Source organism: Calypte anna, chromosome 11, assembly GCF_003957555.1.
Source record: "Calypte anna isolate BGI_N300 chromosome 11, bCalAnn1_v1.p, whole genome shotgun sequence".
In the NCBI taxonomy this organism is placed as follows: Eukaryota; Metazoa; Chordata; class Aves; order Apodiformes; family Trochilidae; genus Calypte; species Calypte anna.
In genome coordinates, this window is record NC_044257.1 from 18694602 (window position 1) to 18717424 (window position 22823).

Sequence of the window (22823 nt, forward strand, 5' to 3'; positions counted from 1 at the left end):
CAGACTGTGCTCTCCTCAGTCTGACAGTTTCATTTCCCTGTATTTTTCCTGCTTTTACCTTTACACATGGTGGGTTTGCTCTGAGGATGCTTCCACAGGAGGTTGAAGCACAGAATGTGATTTGTAGGATTTGGGTTGTCTTTCTGGGCCTGCTGGTGAACTGGGAGACTGGTTGGACTGGGACTTTGACCCAAATAGTTTGGTGGAAGAGGTGATGGAGGAACTCTTGAGGTGCTGTCTGTGCTCTGCAGCATTGCCTGGGAGGGTAATTCCCCCTGGGAGGGTGGGAGGGCTTTTGGCAGAGGTAAAATTGCTGCTGAATCCAGGGAAATACACACTAAAACCTGGGTTTTTTGTATATTTTTTCAGTCAGGTTGTCATTTATTGTGTTTCTTATCATTCCTGCCTGGGGAAATTAATAGGAAATGATTGTAACTGAGGATGCACTGGATTGTTTTGTAACAGCTTTAACAGCTGCTGGTGGGGGTGAAGGTTTTACACTTATCACCTCAGCTGGCAGTGGGAAAGGGTTTGCTCCCCCCATCCCTCTGAAGGTCTCGGATGCAGAGAGGCATTTGCTTGACTTAAATGCTTTTTTTTTTTTTTTTTTTTTAATGGGTGCTGCTTATGTGTAAGAAATCAGAAAACAAATTTCCTGAATCCATCTGTCCTTGACAGCTCCTGCATTTCCCCTGGCCTCTCCAGGCTGACCTTTCCCTTGCCAGACACCCAGAGGATGGATGTGCACACACAGGCAATTAAAACCTCTGCTAGGAACTTGCTCTTCTTTATTCAAACCTTTATGAACGACTCAGCATCAACCTTTTTTCTTTCAGACACTCAGCAAGGATCTGATTTGATCCAGATTCCACCTGGTTTAACTCTCCAGGAGCCACCATCAGCAGGAGGCAATTGCTGCCTTGGATTTGGCTTTTTCACTTCTCAGTCAAAACCAGGACTTTGTGAGCAAGAGGCAACCTCTGCACCTGGGCAGAGGAAGAGGGGCAGCTGATAGGAAGCTCCAGATGTGACTCTTCTGCTCAGGGCCCTCTTGGGTGTTGAGATCTTGGGTGTTTATTGATGAGCTGATCTCTGGGTTTGGCTCTTGGGGACTTGGAGGAAAGTTGTTGGGCACTGCCAGACTGGTGCTGCTTCCAGGAGTGCTTTTGCTGTTTTATTTTTGGGGAATGTCCTCAGCTCCTTCCCCTCAGACCTCCCATCTTGTCACCAGCAGCCTTTTCCCCAGTGTGACTTTCACCTGGAGAGTTTGCTGCAAATCCCAGCTAATAAAGTCTGCCCTGAGGTGAAGGCAGGAGGGGTTAGCTCAACACCCAGCAGTGTTCACACCAGAAATACAACAGCCCTGCTCCTGGAAAATCCATGAAGAAGCAGCTGAGTAGCATGGGTGACAGAGCTGTCACGCTGTCCTGACACCCAGGGCTGAGCTCTGAACACTCAGCAGGGACACTGCATGTTCCCTCCTGCTCTGATTCAGCTCTGAGATCCAGGATTCTCTCACTACCAAAATGTTTTGGGTTCCAGATGCTGTGGAGGGTTCACTCTGGCAGTCTGCTCAGGTGCCTTCTGCCCCCTCTGGCCTTGCTCTTTGGTGGCAAGTGACAACCTTGGCCCTGCAGAACCAGCTGGAGGAGCAGAACAAAGGGGCAGGATGGGTCAGGAAAAGGTTAAGTAGTGCAGAGCTCCTGGTGCTAAGGACTTTTCTTTCTGGAGGTGTTTAAAGGAGCTACCAGAGTCTTGTATTTGTAGCATTTCTGCTCCAAGGACCTTAGTAAGTAAAAACCTGGTGATTTATGCTGTGTTTTTGTTGCACCAGCAGTAACTGCTTGCAGGGAGGTTTGTAGCTAGGAGGAGTAAAGCATGATGCATACTGAGGTGACCAGAGTCTTGCTCCTTTGTAACCTTGTGGCTTTTCTTTAGTGCTAAATGTGCTTTGGCAAACTTTGGGGTTGTTTTTAGCTTTCCATTTCTGTCTGCTGGCCACCTAGACATGAAACTGGGAATTGAACCCCCTGGAAAGGTGGCTAAACTCACTGCCCCTCTTGAGCTCTTCCCCTGATACACTCAGAGAAATGCACTGGGTGCTTTTATCTCCTTCAGAGGGGGCTGGCTTGGTGCTGGAAGACCTGAGACACCTTCCTCAGCCTGTTGGTTTTGGGGAGGGGATGAGGCAGGAGGTGCTCTTGGGGTTTGTAGGACTAAGGACGTGCTGCAGCACGAGGCCACAGCCCAAGGGGAAGATTATTTTTTTAAGCACTGAGAGCTTTTGTCTTGATAAGAATGAGTAATCTTCCTAGGAAGAGATGCCTCAACCAGTTTTTTGGGTCAGTTCTATAATTCATGATTTTTTGTTTGCTTGTTTTCTGGAGTAGAATAAACAGATGTAGGTGTTGGGGTTGGTTTTTTAGTTCCTGCTTTACATCTTGTCCCTTTCTGTCACATTTATAATGCTGATTCCCAGCACACATCTGGTTGGTAACTCGTACCAAGCAGGTGTTCATCCTGAGCTGCTGTCAGAAGTGCCTGGTGCAGACAGCTGGGAAGTTGATGTGCTGGGATTTTGGATCTTGGAGGTATTAAAGGAATTAGAGATGAGGTGGCAGTGCATAGCTGCCTGAATTAAACCTGGTTAAAAACCCAGGAGTTCTCATGAAACCCAGACTGTCCTTGCTTTCCTGTCTGTTCTGGGTGTTGTGTGATGGGCTGTAAGTGCACAGGCTGTTTCTCCAGCATCACCAGTAGTTGGGCTCTCCAGGAGCCCCTCCAGTTTGTGTGTGCTGTGTGCTTGGAATTCCAACACCCACCCAGAACCCCGGCTCAGCCATTGCCCCGGGTGATGGTGCCTGGGCTGAGGGATTCCTTGGGCTTTCTGGTGGTGGTTTGTGCATCCCTTGGGTGTGTGAGATCCCAACCTCAAGCTCCATGGTTTTCCATCAACAATTCTCACCTGGTGTGGGACATCTCTTGTGTTGAGGTGGTGTCAGAAACCACCTTGGTGACCCCAAACGCCGTTTCCTTCCTTGGGAGGTGAAACACAAGGGTCCAGGCTGCTCGGGGGGAGCCCCCCTCCATTCCCCAGCTCCTTCCTGCTAACCAGGCTTGTTCTCTACCCCCTGCAGACCACTGGGTACTGATGGACGTTTCCAACAGCCCTGAGCAACACCCCTGCTCTCCTGAGGAAGAGGAACAGCAGCTTTCCGACGATGAAATCCTGAAGGAGAGCGGCTCGGAACGGGATCTGGATGGAGAGGGTGGACAAGGCAGTGTCCTGGGAGAGGAGGAGGAGGAGGATGGAGCCAAGGGACTGAGTCACGGGGAAGAGGAGAACCACTCTGATGAAGAGGAGGATCGTTTAAGTGAAGCCAAATCTCAGGAGTCTGAGGCCAACGAGCAGAGAGGGGAAGTGAAGAGCCCTCTGCCTCGCAAAGGAGAGGAGGAAGACAGGACCAATGACCTCAGGGATGAAGCCTCCTCTGTCACCCGGGAGCTGGATGAGCACGAGTTGGACTATGATGAGGAAGTTCCTGAGGAACCCAGTGCTGCTGCTGCAGAGGAGGATGGGGAGAAAGCTGCTGGTGAGGATGATGAGGAAGAGGAGAAAGGAGACGATGCCCCCGAAGAGGAGAAAAAATCCAGCAGCAAAAGTGACGACGAAAAGGATGGCCAGGATCCCCTCAAGGAGAAGAAGAAAGAGGAAGATGATGGAGAGATTGATGATGGAGAAATTGATGTAAGTAGGAGGTGGGCAGAGGCCTGTCCTCCTGTTTGGGAAGGGTTTGGCTCTCTGACTGCCATGTTTGATGGGATTATCTGGGTTAGCTGTGTCCCCAGGGTGCAAGGGCCACATTTTTCCCTTGGAGGCAAGACCCTGCTTTGTACCAAGCCCTAAACCTCATGACTAGGGTGTCTGCTGCCACGTCCTGTAGAAAACCTTGGTGCCAGATATTGTCAGAGGTGTCACAACTAAGCTTTGTTCCCCTCCAGTATGAGAGGGCTCCAGTGCTTGAAGGGATTCTTCTGACATCTGAATGATGCTGACTGCAAATTCTGTAGCTGTGGGTGAGGTGTTGATGAGCTTAGCCTGAGGAAAGGTGGTGCTGGGGGGTGGCTGCTGGGCTTGAGGCATCAGGTGTGTGGCACTGAGCTGTTTGTTGAGCTGTGGGTGCATGGAAGAGGAGCAGAAGGTGCTGGGATTTCTGGAAAGTGCCTCAGGAAGCAGCCCCTGCGTGTGGTTTGAGTGATGTGTTTAGGGCTGGGCAGTCCCTGGAGCTGCTGATTCACAGCTGAGAACAAGCACAGCTAGTTAGAGAAATCAGAAACTGGGTTTCATGGCATTAGTGGTTAGGGCAAATAGCACTCTTTATCCCTCTTTGTCTTTGGGTAGGAAGCACTGCAGTGCAGCAGTTGTGTTTAGTACAGTTTAATAATTTCCTTACAGCCAGAGGAAAACAGGACAAACCCTCCTGTGGGTTCCTGGGCTGGTGGATTCCCTGAATCCCAACAGTGGGATTGCAAAGTACTGCACAGAGGAGTCACCTGCTGGCTCTGCTCTTGGTGTCCATGTCACAAGTGCTTCTGCACAGTCTGGGGAGGTCAGGGCAGGGTTGTGACACATCCTGGTGACCAGGCTGGAAAACTGGGGGGTCACTGGTGGTGCTTCTCAGTCAAGGAGGGAAACATCCAGACCTGGGAGATGCTGTTAGGTTCCAGTCCTCACTGCTGTGTAGTTTGACCTGGCTTTGTGCTCAGAAAGCTCGTGGGCCCTTGCTGGAGAGACCATCCTCCTTTTTTAATTAATTAATTAATTAATTAATTTTAATGAAAAGTGGCATATTGTGTGGTTTTATTCTTAGGATGCTTTTGACAAAAGTTCTGGGGCTTAAAGTGACATCATTTTTCTTCCTCGTCTCCATTCTGGGGGATGATTTTCTTTATTTTCCCCCAAGTTTTCTGTCTTTCTGATTCAGTTAGAAGGAATTTCAGTGTGTTGTGGGCTAGTCCAGACAGGGGAAGGGGGGAAAAAATCCTGGAGTCCTGACTCCATGCCTGCTTCTTGATTAAAATATGAATGCTTTCCTTTGGAGTCTCAGGCATTCTTGGGAGTCCCATCCTTACAAAGCACAAGATGAATCTGTACTCTGGTTTTCATACATCAGCTTATAACAGGGTTCCCAGCTGCCTGGTTCCAAGGAGACCTCACAAGAAATAAATACTTTCCCTTTTGTTCCAGTACAGCATTTGCAAAGACTTCACACAGTTCTTTTGAAAGGAGCAGAGTGGAGCTGGTTATACCATTCACATGGCACTGAATCCCATCCCCAGCTTTGAGGGAAAACTGTTTAAACCTCTGCATTTTATTCTGCTTGCAGAGTTATGCCTTGGGAGGGGAGGAAATATTCATGCAATTTTATTTAGAATGTAAATGTAGCTTTTAAAGTCTGCTCTTGTGCAGCAGAGCTCTCCTTGCATTTCCAGCAGGGCATGCAGCAGAAGAGGCTGTTAACCCATCTCTCTGTTTGTCCTTTTGTTTATCTGCAGCCCAGTGATGTTTTTTTTTCCTCTTTCCAGCTGTTAAACTGATCAAAGTACAGAACTTTTCTTCATCTTTGCCATGTAGAAAACTGCTGTCCCTGCCAGCCACGGGGCTGCTGCAATTGCCAGGCTCAAGGAAGCCTCCACCAAATGCTCCCTCTTCAGAGGTTTCATCTGCTGGAGATTCTGTGCTGGGGAAACAGAGGCAGAAGGAGGGAAGGCCAAGACTACCTGTTAGGAGAAATTGCTGATTTCCATTGCCAGATACCTCTGACAGCTCTCTGGCTGTGTATGCCTTGCCTCCTGCATCACCACCTCTTTTTAGCTCCTTTTGACTTCTCAGATCCTGCCTAATGAGGCCAGAGAAAGTTTTATTTGTTTGATTGGGTTTTTTTTCCCCTGGAGAACAAAGGCAAGGGTTGGTGCTTTAGAGTTCCAACCACTTCCTTCTGGAGGTGTTTCCTGACTGTGAGTTCACCCTCATCCCCTGTGGTTCTTAAGCTTTGGAGCAGCCTCTTCCATCTCCCAGAACTTCTGCTTTGCCAGGGGATAACGTTGGAGTTTTGTCCCAGCTGATTCCCAACCCCTGTGTGGAGCTGAGGAGTGGCAGGAAAGGTGACAAGTGGGTGCCAGAGGAGGCTGGGAGAAGCACCCCTGACTTTTCATTCCTGAAACTGTTGCCCAGCGTTGTGGGAGGCACTTAATAATTAGTTACTGTAATTAAGCAGTCAGAGCTTGATGTGCAGATGTGTGGTGGCTGTCCTGGGTTATTACCTGAAAGCAGGAATTACCACAAAGTGCTTGCAGTGAGTGACCAGGAGGAATTGGCAGCAGGCTGGGGAGCTGCTCAGGGGTATTTATTTGGTAACCTGATAGTGCCTTTCTCTTGTTTTGCTCCAGGGTGTGTTTTCAGGGGACTGATATTTGACCCTATTGTGAAATGTCAATCTCTAGGGAAAACCCAGCAGGTGAAATGTCAGCTTCTCTCTCTGTTCCAGGATGATGACTTGGAAGAAGGAGAAGTGAAAGACCCCAACGACAGAAAAGTGAGGCCACGTCCCACCTGCAGGTTCTTCATGAAAGGTAATGACATGCTGTGGAAAAAAAAAAAAAAATTCACCCCCAAAGGTGCTGGAATGTTTCATGTTGGGGGTTTTGTACCCCTGAAGCTGCTGTCCCCACTGTCAGCTCTGCCCCAGCTGTCCCCACTGTCACCTTTCAGTTCCTTGCTGGCCAGGTGCTGGATTTGCACAGAAGCAATATGCAAAATCTGCTTTGCCCTAAGTGTGGTGAGCCTGGTATAAAGCAAATAAGTAAATAAATAAAGGGAAACTTGCTGGTGTTTGTAAACCAGTGTGGAATCAAACTGCTGGGGCTGCTTTAACAATCAGTTCTTGCTCAGAGGTGATTCTGTGGGAAACAGAAATGCCAAACACCCATTATTTCTTATCAAGCTCATGCCCTGCCAGTTGCTTCTTGCAATCCCATACCCATCCCGCTTCCCCAGGTATTAAAAGGCATTCTCTGGAAGTTTTATATTGAGAATAGGGCCAGGAATAATGTTTTTTCTGTGAGAGGTGGTGATGTGACACCTACTGCCACCCACTGCAGGTGCATCAGCTCCTGGGCACTGCTCTCACCAGCACCCAGAAGGCCCAGCAAGGCCTGGAGGGTGGCATTGGGCCTGAGAGGGTGAGGTGTGCTGGTGGCCAGTCCTTCCCCTGGGCTGAGGGAATGGTCAGCTGGGGTGAAAAAGAATCCTCATGGAAGCAGAAGGTTTTTCCTCAAGTGGGAAACAGGCTCAGTGCTGTCACATTCCAGGTTTCTGCACTTCCCTTGGGGTTATTGTAGCCTCAGCTGGCAAGAATGGGGGTGAGAAACATAGGAAGTGTTTCTTATTGTGAGTGAGGTTAAAGACTTGACACTTTTAAATCTAACCAGTTACATTGCTTTTATTTTTATTCACCTTAATCAGACATTCCCCAACAAACACCTGCAGGATTTTTTTTTTTTAGCATAGAGAAGTTTTTATGAAAAATTTCTTATTTAAACTGATTATAACTTGTTTGCTTCCCTCTCACTGAATGTTTGCTCATGTACCTGGTTTTATTTACAATCACCCTTGACACCATTTATGAAAATCTGAAATCAGAGCAGGGTGGAGAAGCAGGGTGGAGTCTCTTGCTCCTTGTGTCACCAGTGTAGGCAACATAAAGGAGTGCTCAGGGGGTTTCTGGAGATGTGGCCCTCACATCTCAGTCCTTGGCTTCCTCAGTTTCTTCCAGTATCAAATTTTCTGCCAAAGACACCAAGCTGTTGGTGATGCTGGTGGAACAGGGAAGTCCCTCAGTCAGGAGAGGTGTTTGCTCCTGAATCCTTTGGTGTGACGTACGCCGTGGAGATGTTTGCCCAAGTCAAAGTTCAGGATCTCCTGCCCCAGGTGTTTTTTCTTTGTTTTGGCATTGGTTCAGCTAACGTTGACACTTGCTCTTGCTCACCCCTCAGAGGCTTTGTTGCCTGATCAGCTGCTGCTCATTTGGGACCTTGCCATGGCCTTGCCATGTCTGAGGAGCACTGGTGTGGTGCTGTGTCTCCAGTGGCAGGGATGAGCTGCTTGCAGAGCCTTCCAGTGAAGCAGCTTGGTGTGTGGGCACCTTGAGATATGTAGCAGGACCCCTTACTGGTCAGGCTGATGGTTCATTCCCTTTGGCACCTCCATAAGTGTCATCACATGTGTCCAGCAGCCTCTACACCTGGTGTGAGGTGTTGAGGAAGGATTTGTGCTCCCGTGACAGTATGAGAGCATCCCTTGTTACCTCTGACTGAGAACACCAGTTCCTGGTTAATCTGGGACTGGTGAGGAGCTTGGTGATGCCTGCTGGAAAATCTGCTAAGTGTCTGTTGCCTGATGTCAAGAGGGTTGTCAGAAAGGGAGAGAAATGTTTTTAAAAGGGTTTTGTTTCTGTTGGGAGTGAGTTTTGTATCCTGTAGAGACCCCTGAGTGTTACCATCTCTTTGGGGGTGGTATCTGGAGGTCATGAGCAGCTTCAGAGGTGTCTGCTGGCCCCTGCAGCCCTGGCTCCTTCCCTGCTTTGTGCTGGCAAGCTCATGGAGAGGAAATCTTTGATGTTCCCAGTGCCTCAGCAGAGAGGTGTTGGAGTGCTCTGTGATGCTTTCATCTCTGTCAGGTTATAGCCACTGCTTTCTGTGAAAAGTAAAGCTCCTAACTGGAAGTGTTGGTCCTTAACAAGACCTGAAGAGCTCATCTGCTCACTGCTGCATTTGCTTAGTGGTGTGTATGCCTCCATCCCTCCCTTCTCCCCACGGGTGTAAAGTTCTCCTACATTCATCCCTCTGTCACTGGCTCTGTTTCTCCTCCCTGGGAAGCTGGGGGGTGGCAAGTGTCTTTCCATGTTTATAGAGGGGGAGCTGGAAGGAAGGAAGGAAGGGAAGTCAGAGGTCTCAAGCAGCATTATTCCTCAGTGGGTTGTAGGTGGTTGTGGGGCTGCTCAGGTGGTTGGTGCAGGGCTCTAACAGAGCTGTGTTTCCACAGGTCACTGTACTTGGGGCATGAACTGTCGCTTTATCCACCCTGGTGTCAATGACAAAGGAAACTACTCCCTGATCTCCAAGCCTGAGCCCTTCTCCCCAAATGGTGCTCCTCCTATGGGCCCTCACCCACTGATGCCAGCCAACCCTTGGGTATGGACACCTTTGCTGTGAATTTATGGCTTCTGCATGTAGCTTCTGTCTCCTGCTGGAGGAGAAGGGAAGATGTGGTTTGAGCTGGTACTTCAGCACAATTCTCTACATCTGTTGGATTACCTGAGTTTTAGAAGATGCTCTTGGAGGTGCTGGTAGAGGGGAATACCTTCCACGTGTGTCCCAGCTCAAGTCCTGCTGATACATCTCCAGAGTAGCTGGGGTAACAAAGCATGAGTTTGCTGCTTCAAACTAATGCCAGGTGTCTGTCTGCTTCCTCCTCTCACCTCTCTGGCAGGGAGGGCCAGTCGTGGATGAAATCTTACCTCCGCCCCCTCCAGACCCTCCAACAGAAAGTGCCTGGGAGAGAGGACTCCGCCATGCCAAGGAGGTAAGGGGCATCCTTGGGAAGTGTCAGGATGATTCCCCAAACCCACAGCTCTGTTTCACTGGGAGCAGGGTGCTGGAAGAGCTCTTTTTGGACTTTGGAAGCTGAGCTCTTCTTAAGGAGCCTTTTTTAACCTATCAGCTCCTCCTGACTGTATCTTATGTTATTGTGCAGTCAGGAGGAGCTGGCATTCAGGTTTTTATATTTATATTAACATGAGCTGGGGAGAGTTTGTAGCCTTGACCAGATCAGGGATGTTGGAAGTCAAGCCCACCACAAACCAAAACTTTTTAGGGCAGATCCAGTTTCTCTTACTCCATTCCCTGTTTCTCTAGCTCCTACAGGATCCATGCGTTGCAGGAAATGGAGTCAGCACATATGGCACTTCTCTTGCCTGCTGTGGAATAGTAAAATAGAGTTTTTGTGTCAGGAGAAGTCCAGCATCATGCACACCCATAAGATCTGAGCAGGCTGAGCTTTGGTTGAAGAGCAAGGTTCTCCCAAGGAGAAGATTTTTTCCTTTCAAGCTCTCTGTACTTCAGAGATGTTCTCCCGTGACAACAGCTCTATTTTTATGTCGTGACAGGTATTAAAAAAGGCAACTATGAGGAAAGAGCAGGAGCCTGACTTTGAGGAGAAGAGATTCACTGTGACCATTGGAGAAGACGAGCGTGAATTCGACAAAGAAAACGAGTTTTTCCGCGACTGGAATTACCGCATCACCAGAGACGTCAGAGACCCAGCGTAAGCTGCACTCTGGGCTTTGCTCCCTGGAGGAGAGAGGGGTGGGAGGTGTAATGCAGGCTGCAGGTAACTCCTTACTCCAAACTGGAGGAATGCTCACCACCTCAGGAGGTGGAAACAACTTCCAGTGAGCAGTGCGTGCACCGCTCCAAACCTTGGGCTGCCTCCCTCGCTCCAGTGCAGCACTGCTGCCCTTCAGAGTCATCTGTAGATCTTTGTGCCTTCCCTGTCACTGCCATACTGGTGCCTGGAGGACCCTCTCTGCCTACCTCACATCAGTGCACTCTTACAATTTTATTCCCCTCTTGTTTTTCTGATTCCAATGCTAAAATGCTAAAGCTGGGGCTGCATAGTTGGAGTATCCTTAACAGCAGCAGCAGTTGTCCCGACCAGCTGGGGTGTTGGTTTGCAAAGCCACTGGCACAGCAGCTGCTCTTAGCAAACAACTTGATCAGTCCCAGATAAAACTGCTCAGGAAATCACTGGTTGGAAAGCAAACCTCTGAGCTGCCAGGTTTGGCCTGAGCCAAAACAAACACCCTAAAATTAAATGTTTCAGTTATTGGTTTGTAACTGAGGTGAAACAAAATGTTGGAGACCTTAGACATGCTCCTGTCATGACTGAGAGCAGGCAGAAGAGGGTGCAAGGATGAGTAAGTCAGCTCTGAGAGGATTGCTTAGTAGTTCTTGAGGCAAGAAGCAGGCAATTGGAAAAAGAATTTTTGAGAGAGAGGATTGCATTCTGCAGGAATACAGCAGAATCTCTATTTCTGTCTTGGTGACACATCCTCTGTCCTTCCTGCACGTACAGATAATAGATTATTTCTACTCACTCATGGAGAAAATACTGGCAGAGCTTGGTTCTATCTAATTTAGAGTGAATTAATTAAAAAAAAATTTGAAAAGGAGCAGGTTAAGCTTTTGTTCAGTGGCCTTTGATTTGTTCTGGAGTGTAGTTCCTTTCCCTGTCTTAAAAATAAGATAGCTTCTCAGTTCAGACAGAAACAAAGCAGTTGCTTCATATGATTATTTTTCCTGTGTAGAAATCAAACTCTATCTTGGTCTTCTCTTCCCCTGAGAAGACACCTGGGATATATTATCACCAGTGCTCTGTGGGTTGACCATACAGTGTCTTGATTTTACAATTATATATGAAAACTGGCATCAGGTTGCTAGTTGGATTGTGCTACTGCCTCACTGGTATAAGAATTGTTGTGTTAGGTACAGGACTTTCTGATGGTGTTTTGGTTTTTTTAATATGTCAAGGAAAAAAAACCAGATTGCAGTGTTAAAAAGAAGTAATCAAACAAATGAAATTCCTGAAAATTCAAGCACCTTTAGGGCTAACCAGACTGTGCCATTTAAATATCTTCAGTGTGTGTAAAGGCAAAAGTCATGAAGTTGCTGTAAACTGTAGAAAATTGTGGTTTTTCTCACACACACACACACACTTACTGCACAGATTAGCACCTGACAGCAACCTAACCACAGGTGGTGCAGCTGGGATGTTAATAAATGCTTTCAGGACTGTCTTGTGACATGTGAAGATGTCTAAATAGTTCATGAATCCCTTTTTCTTTTTTGAAAAACTATAGGGAGGTGGACATCAAAGAAAACATTAACTATGGGTAAGCAGGTCTTTGATTCCAGTACTGTTGCAACTGTAAGAAAATATTCCCTTTCCTTTCTCCATTGTGTTTCTTAAAACTTCCCAGGCCACAGACTGCTCTCCTGTCAGGTGTGGTGGATGGTTGAGTCACTGATGGATGTGGCTCTTGGGATGGTGCCAATTATTCAGCTAAGGAATTAAGCACTGATTTCTCCAAATGCCCAGCAGTGGTGCTTGTTTAGGTGACTAAAAAGTCCACAGATGTTAGAGGGAGGGAATGGGGAGATTTGGACTTGAGGCTGGGTTAAAAAGTAAAGAGTTTCCTTTTTCTTTGGTCAGGTTTGAGATTCTGTGTGTCTATTTGAACACCTGATGTCACTGAACCCAGACTGTGGTCTGGCTGCTGAATTGAGCATCTGTATTCAAGGTTTCCCTTGGCTTACAGTTTCAGGCAAAAATAGAAACCATTTGAGAGCATGGAAAGAAATCCAGACAGCCCCTTGACTTGCAGGGCAGCACTGACATCTTGGCCTGCTTTAGGTTATTGGGCACTTTTTAAAATGGAAAAGTGGGCCCTTTATTCCTCTTACTGATGAGTCAGAGTCTCACCAGGGATAAATTGGAATTTGGGAGCACTGCTTTTGTGATCTTAGTTCTGCCACTGACTCCTCTGTGGCCCTGGAAGTTTCTTGTTCCCTGTCCCCACCTCCCCACCTTCCCAATGGGTCTGGTATTTTCACTCCAGGTGGCTGGCAGGGATTGGATATTGTTGAGTACTTGAATTAAAAAAAAAAACAACAAATAATGTTAATAGAAATCATCAAATGGAGAAAACATTGCAGAGGTAAAGAGGGTGGGGTTCAAATCCTTTTGCTCCCCAAAAGTAATGTCAGTTTTGGAGGTGAACAGGGTGTGCTTGCCAGCTCCTTTGTGTGCTGGGGGGTCCAGCACCTGTTTTCCACTGGAGAATATCAGTTGCTGATGCTGTTGCCTTCATTGCATGGGATAATTCCAGGTAGAGCTTGCCTTCTGCAATTGGAAAGCCAAGCACCAGCTGGTGGCCTGTGCTGGTGGCACTGGGATGCACCCATCACCTGGGGTGGTGGAGGAGGAGCAGGAGATCATGAGCCCTCCCAGTTGTGGTGTGAGGGTGCTTGACATTATTAGCTGTGTGTGCATGGGCAGAAAACACAGCTCTAAATCAACAAAGCAAAACATGTTCTGTTACTTTTGAGGGGCTGTAAAAAGCGATTTCTGCATTTTTAACCCATTGATGTGAAGGCTGAATTGGGTTCCTAGTGTTGCTTTTTTGTGTGTGTGTTTATCAAGAAAGGTCTGTACTTTTCTCTGATAAGCTTCACTTGGAAAAAAAAAAAAGAAAAAGTGTTTCTGCCTGTTTGGGGTTTGCAGAACATAAACCACTTTGTGTGCTCATAGTAGGTTGAACATGTTTTTTCTTGTCAGTGCCCAGTGAGTAAGCCCTGAGCCTTGCTGTCTGGCTGTGCTTCTCTGTCTAACCTCCCCTGTTTTTCATTGTAGGCTTGATCCCTACTCAGATCCCTATTATGACTATGAAATAGAACGTTTCTGGCGTGGTGGGCAGTATGAGAATTTCAGGGTTCAGTACACAGACCCCGACCCATACCGTAACTACAGAGTAAGTAAGGTAATACCCCTGCCCATCCTCCTCCTCTCAACTTCCTACCGGGTACAGTGCTGGGAAGGGGACTTCTCCTCTTCTTCAGGGTGCTTTGTCTTGCAGATCCTTAAATCTTGAGTTAATTACTGCACAGAACACACTCTGAGGTGCAGGGTTTTGGGGGTTTTTCAGCATGATGGAGGCAAAAGGGTGTCTGAGATGGGAGGATGGTTCCTCTTGGTGTGGGCACCAACCGCTCCTCTGTGCAGTGCCTACGGTCTCATCTGCAGCTGTTGTTGGAAATGGTGGAGAAGGGAGAGAGTTTCCAGGGAATAACCTGAGGAACAGTTTGCTTGTTATTTATTGAGACAGACAGAAAGGATTAGGTTTGACCAGGCGTGCTTTGTGTGCCAGCAGAGGCTCTGCCATGACCATCCACCGCTGGTGGAGCTGCACGTTAGGTGATTGAGTCAGAGGAGGAAAGCACCCAGCCAGCAGCTCACACCCCAGCTGCAGAGTTGGTGTTGCTCTGCTGGAAGGTGCTGGATGAAAAGAAGGCTCTGAACCCTTTTGCCCTCATGCAAACCCTGGAGCCTTGAGAGCAGCAGCAAGAATAAAAAGCCCTGCTCAGTGGGGAGCTTCCCGGTGGTATGTGTCACATCCTTTAGCAGGCGGCTTCCCTGCTGCTCTGAGACCTTTCTGATCTCCAGGAGCTGGGCACAAACAGGAACCATTCTTCTCTCTTGTTGCCCATCATGCACCATCAGTTATTTTCATGCTGCTTGTTTCTAAAGTCAATTGGTATAAACATGATTAGCAAGGAGAGTAAGTATTGTAAACATCGGTGCGTTTACTTAATAAGCAGAAGAAGCCAAATTAATCTTTGGCTGTTGTCTCTGAAAATTACAAACGGTGATGAGTATGACGTGGTGGTTTGTTCCTCTCCACTTTCTCTCTGCTCAGCAAACAGTGATGGCCAAAAAACCTCTCAAATTGTTTATCTCCAAGCTTTGCTCTGCCACGGGTTGGGTGTTTGTCACCGCTTGCGGCGCGAGGCTTTGCCGCCCGCGTCGTGAGGAGATGGTACCACAGCATCACGGTGATTCCTTTTTGCCTTTCTTTCTTTCTTTCTTTCTTTCTTTTAAAGGAAAGAGAGCGAGAACGGGAGAGGGAAAGAGAGAACAGACAACGAGAAAGGGAACGGGAGAGGGAGCGAGAGCGGGAACGGGAGCGGCGCCAGCGGGAGCGAGAGCGGGAACGGGAGCGGGAGCGCGACAAGGAGCGGCAGCGTCGGAAAGAGGAGTGGGAACGGGAGAGAGAACGAGTGAAAAGAGATGAAAAAGACAGGCAGCACAGGGACAGGGACCGAGACCGGGACAGGGACAGGGAACGGGAGAAGGAGAAGGATAAACTCAAGCCCCGGTCGCCGCTGCTACCCAGGTAAGTGTCTGCTGGAACTCAGCTGGATGCAGTTCTCACCTCCAGGTATTCAGAAATGCTTCATCTGCTGCTTGTAATGTCCCTGTTTTGTGAACTTGGTCTCCTGGTCACCATTATTTGAGTTTCTTTGCTGGTAGATCATGTACAACTGGTTTGATTACGTCTAGTTCTTTGGGGTTGCTTAGCCTGGAGAAGAGGAGGCTGAGGGGAGACCTTCTCACTCTACAGCTGCCTTAAAGGAGGTTGTAGAGAGGTGGGGATCACTGTTCAATGAAGTTACAAGTGGTAGTGACCTCAAGTTGCACCAGGGGAGGTTTAGGTTGGATGTCAGGAAGAATTTCTTCACTGGAAGGGTTACCAGGCATTGAACAGGCTGCCCAGGACAGGGATGGAGTCACCATCCCTGGAGGTATTTAGGAGTTGTATAGACACAGTGCTTAGGTAAGGACTTGTCAGTGTTAGGGGAAGGTTGGACTCAGGGATCTTGAATGTCTCTTCCAACCAGGTTGATTCTGTGCCATTTTAGTTGATGTTGGTTTAACTGTGGATCAGGAATCTGCTGACACTGGAGAAGATCCCTGTTGTCTACAACTCTTGAGTGAAGCCAGAGGAAGGCTTCATATGAGCCTTGCTGGCCACTAAGTGGAGCTCCAGCATCACTAAGAAACAAATGTGCTTAACCTGACTGAGAGGAGAAGAGGAGAGGAGAGCCTCCATCCTGTGGCCTGTGGGTGTGGAGATGTTCAGCTTGTCCCTGTTCCCTTCAGGCTAGAGTACATCCTGGGAGGTTGGCTGAATCCCCAGGGAGTCCTGCAGGTTGTGGCAGTTCCCTTTGTGTCCTGGACAGATGTCCTTTGAGGAGAATCAGGGGTGGTTTGAGAGTTTGCAGGTAGCAGAAGTAACTGGAGACTTATTAAGAATACCCAAAAGAGGCTAAGAGAAGGTAAAGGGATTGTATGCCTTGAAGTGTTACAGAGGAATTTCAGGGTGGAGTCAGCTTTCCTGCCCCTTTTTTTCTGAAAATCCTGCATGAAAGGGAGAAATGAACCAGACTAAAAGCCTAGGGATTTCCAAAGTGAAAATCCTATTCTGTTTCTCAGTCAGTTATTGAAGTGGCTTCCCAGCACCCTGCGTATCAGGCATATTTGTAAAGCACTGTATAAATATCCCAGCTGAATAGAGAACTTGTCTTACAGGAAGTTCTGATGTCACCACAGCTCTTGGTTGAGAATCAGGGAAAAGTATCAGTTTCCCTGCTAGGAAGGACATCTCCAGGGAAGTGGGAAAAGTGGAGTTTTCTGACAGCATGTTGGGGAACATGTGGGCCACAAGTTTGTGTGTTGGGGTGAAGAGGGGTGCAGGGAAACTGTTTCCAAGGCACATTGAAGCTTCTCCTCCTGCCTGATGTCTGTGTGATTTCTTGAGCACTAGAAAAAGGTGTGAAACATCACGAGTGGGAGGAAGAGTGTGTTTTAACAGAGAACAGGGCTAAAAAGGCCTGGCATGAGGTGCCAGGTGGTTTCAAGTGGGAGCAGAGCTTAAGCCTTGAATCTGACCCAGAGTTTTTATTTGCATTACTAAGAGGGAAAGCTGGGCTTTGATGACTCTTTTTTTTTTTTCCCAGAGGAAGTCTGTTTCAGAACAGTTTGAAGATGTCCTCAGAGCAGTAGTAGAGTGGTTATAGGAATTTATTTAATTACATGCTACATCCTAATTATAATCTTCACTTACAACCATAATTTGTGCACCTTAATTACCTCACTTGCTGTTGGTTTGCTCCCTCATTGGGGCAGTAGATGGAGGAGATCTTGCTGTCGAGATCCATGTGATGATGATGGTGATGATGATGAAAGTGACATCAGCTGACGGGCAGCTGAAGGTTTTAGTCACAGTGAGCAGGATTGCAGCTCACAAGGCTGCTGCTTGCTCCTTGCCTTCACCCTCAAGCTGGGGCATGGCTTGGAAGGAGAGTTTTCCCTAGAAGGGTTGCCCAAGGTTTGCTGGGCAGGAGCTGGAGCTGTGTTCACCAGTGTTGGATTCATCTTGGGTCCATGTAACCATCCCTCTGAGTGGAAAGGTGGATTTACACTGCTCGTGTTGTTATGTTTGGGAAGAGAATGCTGAGAGGGGACCTTGTGAGTGTCTGTAAATATCTGAGGGGTGGGTGTCAAGAGGAAGGGGTCAGTCTCTTGTCAGTGGTGCCCCATAGTAGGACAAGGAGTCATGGGTTGAAGATAGAACTTGGGAAGTTCATGTTGTCCCTTCCAAGCCCAACTGTTCCATGATTCTGTGGTTTGATGACTGCAGGGCCAGGCAGAGAGCTGGGAGGAAGAGGGGACAGTGACCAGGGCTTGGCTTTGGCTTCTGTCCTGTGGGGCTTTCAAAGCTGGTGACAAGAAACATTTGCACTTTTTGTCTTGAATAGGGAGCCAGAACTGAGAGGAAAGTTTTAACATATCAAAAAAAAAAGAAAAAAAAAGAATATGTGAACTCTTAGCTCAGCAGCTAGACACAAGTATCATCAGCTCTTAGAGGAGAGTGGAATTCACGGGAGTTGTTGCTGGAGGCACTGCTCCAGGTATCTGAACAGGGCTTCAGTGCCCACTGTGGGAACCCAGGTCAACATGAACACTCTTCCTGCAGCACTTAGAGGTGTAGGGATGTTTGCAGAGAAAACAAAAGTGCAGAACTAAGTTGGTGTTTTGTTTTGTTTTGTTTTAACAAAGTGAAAGCACAATCTGACTTCTTGCTCCCTGGGAGCAGACATCCCTCACCCAGTTTGTTCTGTTCCAGGCAACCTTTTTGACAGGCTCCAAACTTCCTCCTGGCAGTGCCCTGGTTTGGGCTGTCTCACCTTTTCTCCAAATACCTTGGTGCTGTGGGGCAGAGGCTCAGGTTTGGCACCTGGGGATTAAATACCTCCCGAGTTTGTTTAATGTGTTAAACGCTCGCCACCGCTCCGCGTTGCCTGGGCAGCAGGATGCAGGGCAGCAACGCAACGCTCACCTCTGGCTCTATTTTTAGGCTTCTGGGCTTTCCCTCGTGGCTAGATCCCAATTTTATGGCACGTCCGGCCTTTCCAGGTGTCAGGTGGTGCTGGGGACTGGCTGAGGCCGGGCTGCAGGCAGCTGCCCGTTAACATTCCTGCTCCAAAGGCAGCGCCGCTTCCAGCCGGAGCCCACGCGGCTCTGCTGCCTCTTCCCTTCCTAATGAGCTGGGCAGATGGAAAAACTGCTCCACAGGGGTTGTGCAACTGGTGAGGAGCTTTGCCAAAGGCAGGGCTGAGGATGTCTGTAATTACAGGGAGATGCCAGGCTGTCCATCAGTGTAAGAGCTCCCGCAAGGAGAAGCTGGAGGGAGGAACAGCCCGGAGTGGAGAAGATGGAGTGGAAAGGGCTGAAAGAAAACCTGAAGATCTAAGAGCCAGGGACATGGGAATAAATTCCCTTTCCATTATAGTGAGAGCAGGAAGGTTCAATCTGATCTCTGAAGAACATAGAAGCAGTTAAGGGTAATAATGTGGAGAAGCCAGAGGACTTCCTGGCATTGCTGCTCGCTGCAGATGAGCAGGGTTAGAACTGAACAACAAACAAAGAGCACAAACCCTAAGGGGCTCGGTGGCAAGGGGTTCTCCTTGAACCTTTTAAAAGAAGAGATTGCAGGGTTTGAGTAGGATCTTCCCATGTGGATTGGGCTGTTTCTGAAGGAGTTTGCAATTGCTGCTTTAGGCTTTGGGTTCGTTTGTTTTTCTCAAGCTTAAGATGAGCACTCCAAGAAGTTTATAACCCGAGATTGCAATGCCAGTGAAACTGTTGTTGTTGTTCCTCCTCCTCTTCCCTCCTCAGGCATCAAACACTCAACCAAGCTGAACATTTAAACACGCTGGGACACTTTATGATCAATTAGAGGGATAACTTGGCTGCCTGTCCTTGTGCTCCCCATCTCCAGAACGAGTTCTGCTGCCCCAGGCTGTGGCTGGTTTTGCTGAGTACAAAATTTCTGCTTTCTATCTCCCTCTTGCCAGTCTAGCTCACTTGTTGTGCAAAGCATTTCAGGGATCAAGGAGGTGGCATGTAATATTTTAGTTGAAGAGACTTAGAGCAGTGCAAGATGTTCTTACCCTGGCTGCCGACCTTTAGCTCTGCTCACAGAAATAGTAATTTGCTTTAATCCTTCTGTTGCTGCACAGGTCTTTAGCTTCCATCAGCCAAGTGAATCTGATTGTTTCAGGGGCATGTTAAGCAACACACTGAGTAGTGTCATGGGACCTGGTAGTGGTTGTATTCCCAAAGCACTGAGGGACATTGGGTGACCTCAGTGTCCCTGCCCCGTTGGCTGGGGGGGCACTGGGGGGCTTGTCCTCCAAGCAAAGAAGAAGAATCATAGAATTCTTACAGAATCATAGAATGGTTTGGGTGGGAAGGGACCTTAAAGCTCATCCAGCTCCAATCCCCTCCATGCCCAGGGACACCTCCCACCAGCCCAGGGTGCTCCAAGCCCCATCCAACCTGACCTGAGACACTGCCAGGGATGGGGCAGCCACAGGCTAACCCTGGGATAAAAGGTTCCATGTTCCCTCAGCAGAGTTCTCCCTTGAGTTGTTTTTTCCAGGCTCATTTAAGTTGTTTTGACCACAGGTTGCTGTTCATCTCTGGGGTGAGCACTTTGTTGAACAGGATAACCTGGAGTTTATAATCAATGAATGCAGGTTACCAGGGCTTGCAAGTTAGAAAGTGTTGGAATGAGGTTGATTAGATAAAGGAGTGGCAAAAATAAAGGGAATGCAAATGGAGTGATTTATGATTATGTGTGTGATCCAAAACTGACTGAACTTGTTTTTCAGAAGAATCTGTCATTCTGAGGGGTCCTGGGTTATCAGCACTTCTCCCAACAGCTTCTGGTGGTCTCCTCGTGCCCCCAGCTGGATCTGCTCCCTGGTTTTGGAGTGCATGAAAGCTCAGCTAGGGTTGGGTGTTCTGCTGAGCCTGGGAACAGCATCTCCCCCTGTGGTATGGAGGTGGTGGATTTTGTGGGGGTTTTCCCTGTGGAAATACCAGCTGTTTCTTACAAGAAATCCTTTGTTTGTTCCTGTTTGTCCTGCCACAGGAGGAGGAGCAGGCAGGACAGGGAACTGGGGGCTCTTCCTAGCTTCAAGTCAGGTGTTGGTCAGACCCAGGAGCACTCTCTATTAGTCCTGCCTCCACCAGAAGCTACTGAGGGGCAAAGCAGCCACTGTCAGGAGGCACAGATTTGCTCTCCTGGGCAGCTTTTTGGGAGTGCAGTGAGTTAAGAGAAGCAGATGTCCCCAGGCTGTTGGGTTTCCCAGGCTGAAGTGGGGTTTATGGGCTCCAACTGGAGCAGAACCTCTGCTCCTCCTGCACACAGCTGTGATGCCCTCAGTTCAGTGCCAAGCAGGAGAGGATTTCCTTTCTCCCCACATACAGAACATGTCCTGTGCTGTTATGGAGTTCTTCAGATCTACATCTGAGTACCAACATTCTAACAACTTGGTTATATCCCTGGGGTTTTTTTTGTGGTGCAGCTTCCAGCTGGAGCAGTGGAACCTGGTCAGACAGCTTGCCTTTCATTTATGCTCCCACTTCATTCAGAAAGTCAGTGATAACAAAACTTCTCTGCCAGCCAAATCAGCAAAACTTTGAAAAGTTCTCCACAGAGCCTTTCTCTTGACTGGAGGTTTTGTTGCTCTTCGTGGTCCTTGAGGTTCTGCCTTTGCTTCCACAGTAAAAGGAGAAGGTTTCATAACCATAAATCAATATGAGGAAGGGCATCAAATGACTCAGATGTGGATCTCAAGGAATGTGGGGGCTTTTTTGTGGCATTTCAGAGTTGGAATTACTGGAGAGCTCTCTCCCACACTGGATTTCATTAAAACATTGCAAAGACTGGGGCAGAATCCCTGCACATGGGTCCCTCTCATTCAAAGGAGGCTCTCAAGGCATCAAATGCTCAGCCCTTAGGGTAGATCTCATCTCAGGGTGATGATTTCATACTGTAGGTTCAGATTGTATCTCCACTGTTTAATTTCAAAGCCTCTCCCCATCAAGCTTTGAAGAAATCCTTTTTTTTTTTTTTGTTTTTCTTTTAAGCACCTGATAGCTCTGCTTTAGATGGAAACCTCTTGAGAAAAGCACAACCTTTGCTAATATTTCACCAAGATCAATTAGCACCAGCTCCAAGGCTCACCATTTCCATCCTGGCTTTGCAGGTGGGTGGCTTTCAGGAGGTGTTGTCCCTCTCCAGCCACACAAGTGACTTCATTGTGCCAAGATTTGGGGAAAAAAGCCAACCTTGTGGTGCGTGCTGCTGGAGCTGATTGTGCAGCTTCACAACCTCCTTGGCACATGGCTCCAGTCATTCCTTGAGTCCATCTTCCTCTGGAAAATTCCACTGCCACCAAAGGAGGACTTGCAGTGGGGCTGCTTTCCTGCAAGAAATGGAGAGGCTTGGAAATCACGGGTGGACTTTGCTCTCTCAGAAAACTGAGCTGGAAGTGCTGGCCAAAAGAGGAGCCCTGGAGCCAGGCTGACATCACCAGGGGTGATAAGGTTGGCATTACCTGTGGGAGCTGTGTCCTGTTGGAAGAAAGGAAGGAAAGACTTTCCCCAGCACCCTTATTTTCCCCTCTAAGTTCAAAGTCACTTGGGTGTCTTTTTGCATCGTGCACGATGGGGAGAGCTTTGCAGCTCCACTCTTCCCTTTCCCAAACTCAGTGATGTGCTCCAAACGTGCAGTCAGGAGCTGGCTGACCTACCCCGTGGTTTGCTTTGCCAGCTGGAGCTGCCTTTGTTCCTCCTCTCTCTGCCAAAGCCACGTTCAGCTTCAGTTCTCCAAGCTCGATTGCCCTAGTTAAATTCCAGCCCAAACAGACATTAATGGGCTTGTACTGGAAAGTAAAGCATTTGGTTACTTTCAGGTTAAAATGGGCTTGGGAAGGAATGAAGCCTTGCAGAGCTTGCCTGTGCCCTGCTGATGATGCAGGAGGCTGCTCCTTGGGGCTCTGCAAGGAAATTTGGGCTGCTTTGGATCAGTCTGTCTTGTCAGTCTCTTACTCCCTCCATCGTTTTTGGTTTTTAAACCTCTTGGCCTACCCAATTTGAGAGCTGATTCTCAGATTTGAGACATGTCCTAAAAATTGCAGTTTGGTGAGAAAGGAAGCCAGGATTCACATGTGTGCTTTGGTAGCATAGGAAGGCTTTGCCAGCCACTCTTCTTGCTGAGGATAAACTTGTGTATTTCTCCTTCTATTTCATTTTTTTGTCTCCTTTCTCCACTCCCTCCAAGGAGTTGTTTTGGCACATGGAGAGCTCCAAAAAGCGCCAGATCCAGCACAAGATGGGAAGGGAAAATCACTTAGTTGTTAGGGTGAAAATGAGGAGAAAGCCTGATGCTTCTCAGGGTCAAATAGAAGTAAATTTGACTGAAATGTGGTTTTGTGGGCTGCTGGCCTCTTAACAGTCTCTTTGGTTAAAATCATCCAGGCAGTAATTTAGGCATTAGTCTAAGATGAGGATCTTGGCACTTGCTCCAGCTTACTTTCAATTTTGACTCCTGAATTCCACGGGAAGAGATGAGCCAAGTGGCATCAGGTGTCAGCCTCTCCTGTGGAGCTGAACAAGGTGATTTGGGGAGGCTGCAGGTTGGGCAGAGGAAACTCCTGAGGAAAGGCTTTGGAAATGTCCCGACACGCGCAGCGCCTGGCTCTTGGCTCTGCTGTGGGAACGTGTTCACTGC

At 48.2% G+C, this 22823-nt stretch overlaps 1 protein-coding gene across 6 annotated transcripts in view; it reads left to right on the forward strand.

Annotated features, from left to right (window-relative positions):
* Nucleotides 1–22823, forward strand: part of ZC3H18 (zinc finger CCCH-type containing 18) — a 43830-nt gene that overhangs the window by 3958 nt on the left and 17049 nt on the right. For 2 of the 6 annotated variants that reach the window (XM_030457838.1, XM_030457839.1), the window contains exons 2-9: nt 3138–3748; nt 6549–6633; nt 9104–9252; nt 9551–9643; nt 10227–10384; nt 11979–12011; nt 13532–13658; nt 14779–15071. In XM_030457838.1, coding sequence (XP_030313698.1) covers nt 3152–3748; nt 6549–6633; nt 9104–9252; nt 9551–9643; nt 10227–10384; nt 11979–12011; nt 13532–13658; nt 14779–15071 — 1535 coding nt within the window. In that variant the 5' untranslated portion in view covers nt 3138–3151. The remainder of the gene's footprint in view (nt 1–3137; nt 3749–6548; nt 6634–9103; nt 9253–9550; nt 9644–10226; nt 10385–11978; nt 12012–13531; nt 13659–14778; nt 15072–22823) is intronic. The other 4 variants (XM_030457840.1, XM_030457842.1, XM_030457841.1 and 1 more) reach the window with 4 other exon arrangements.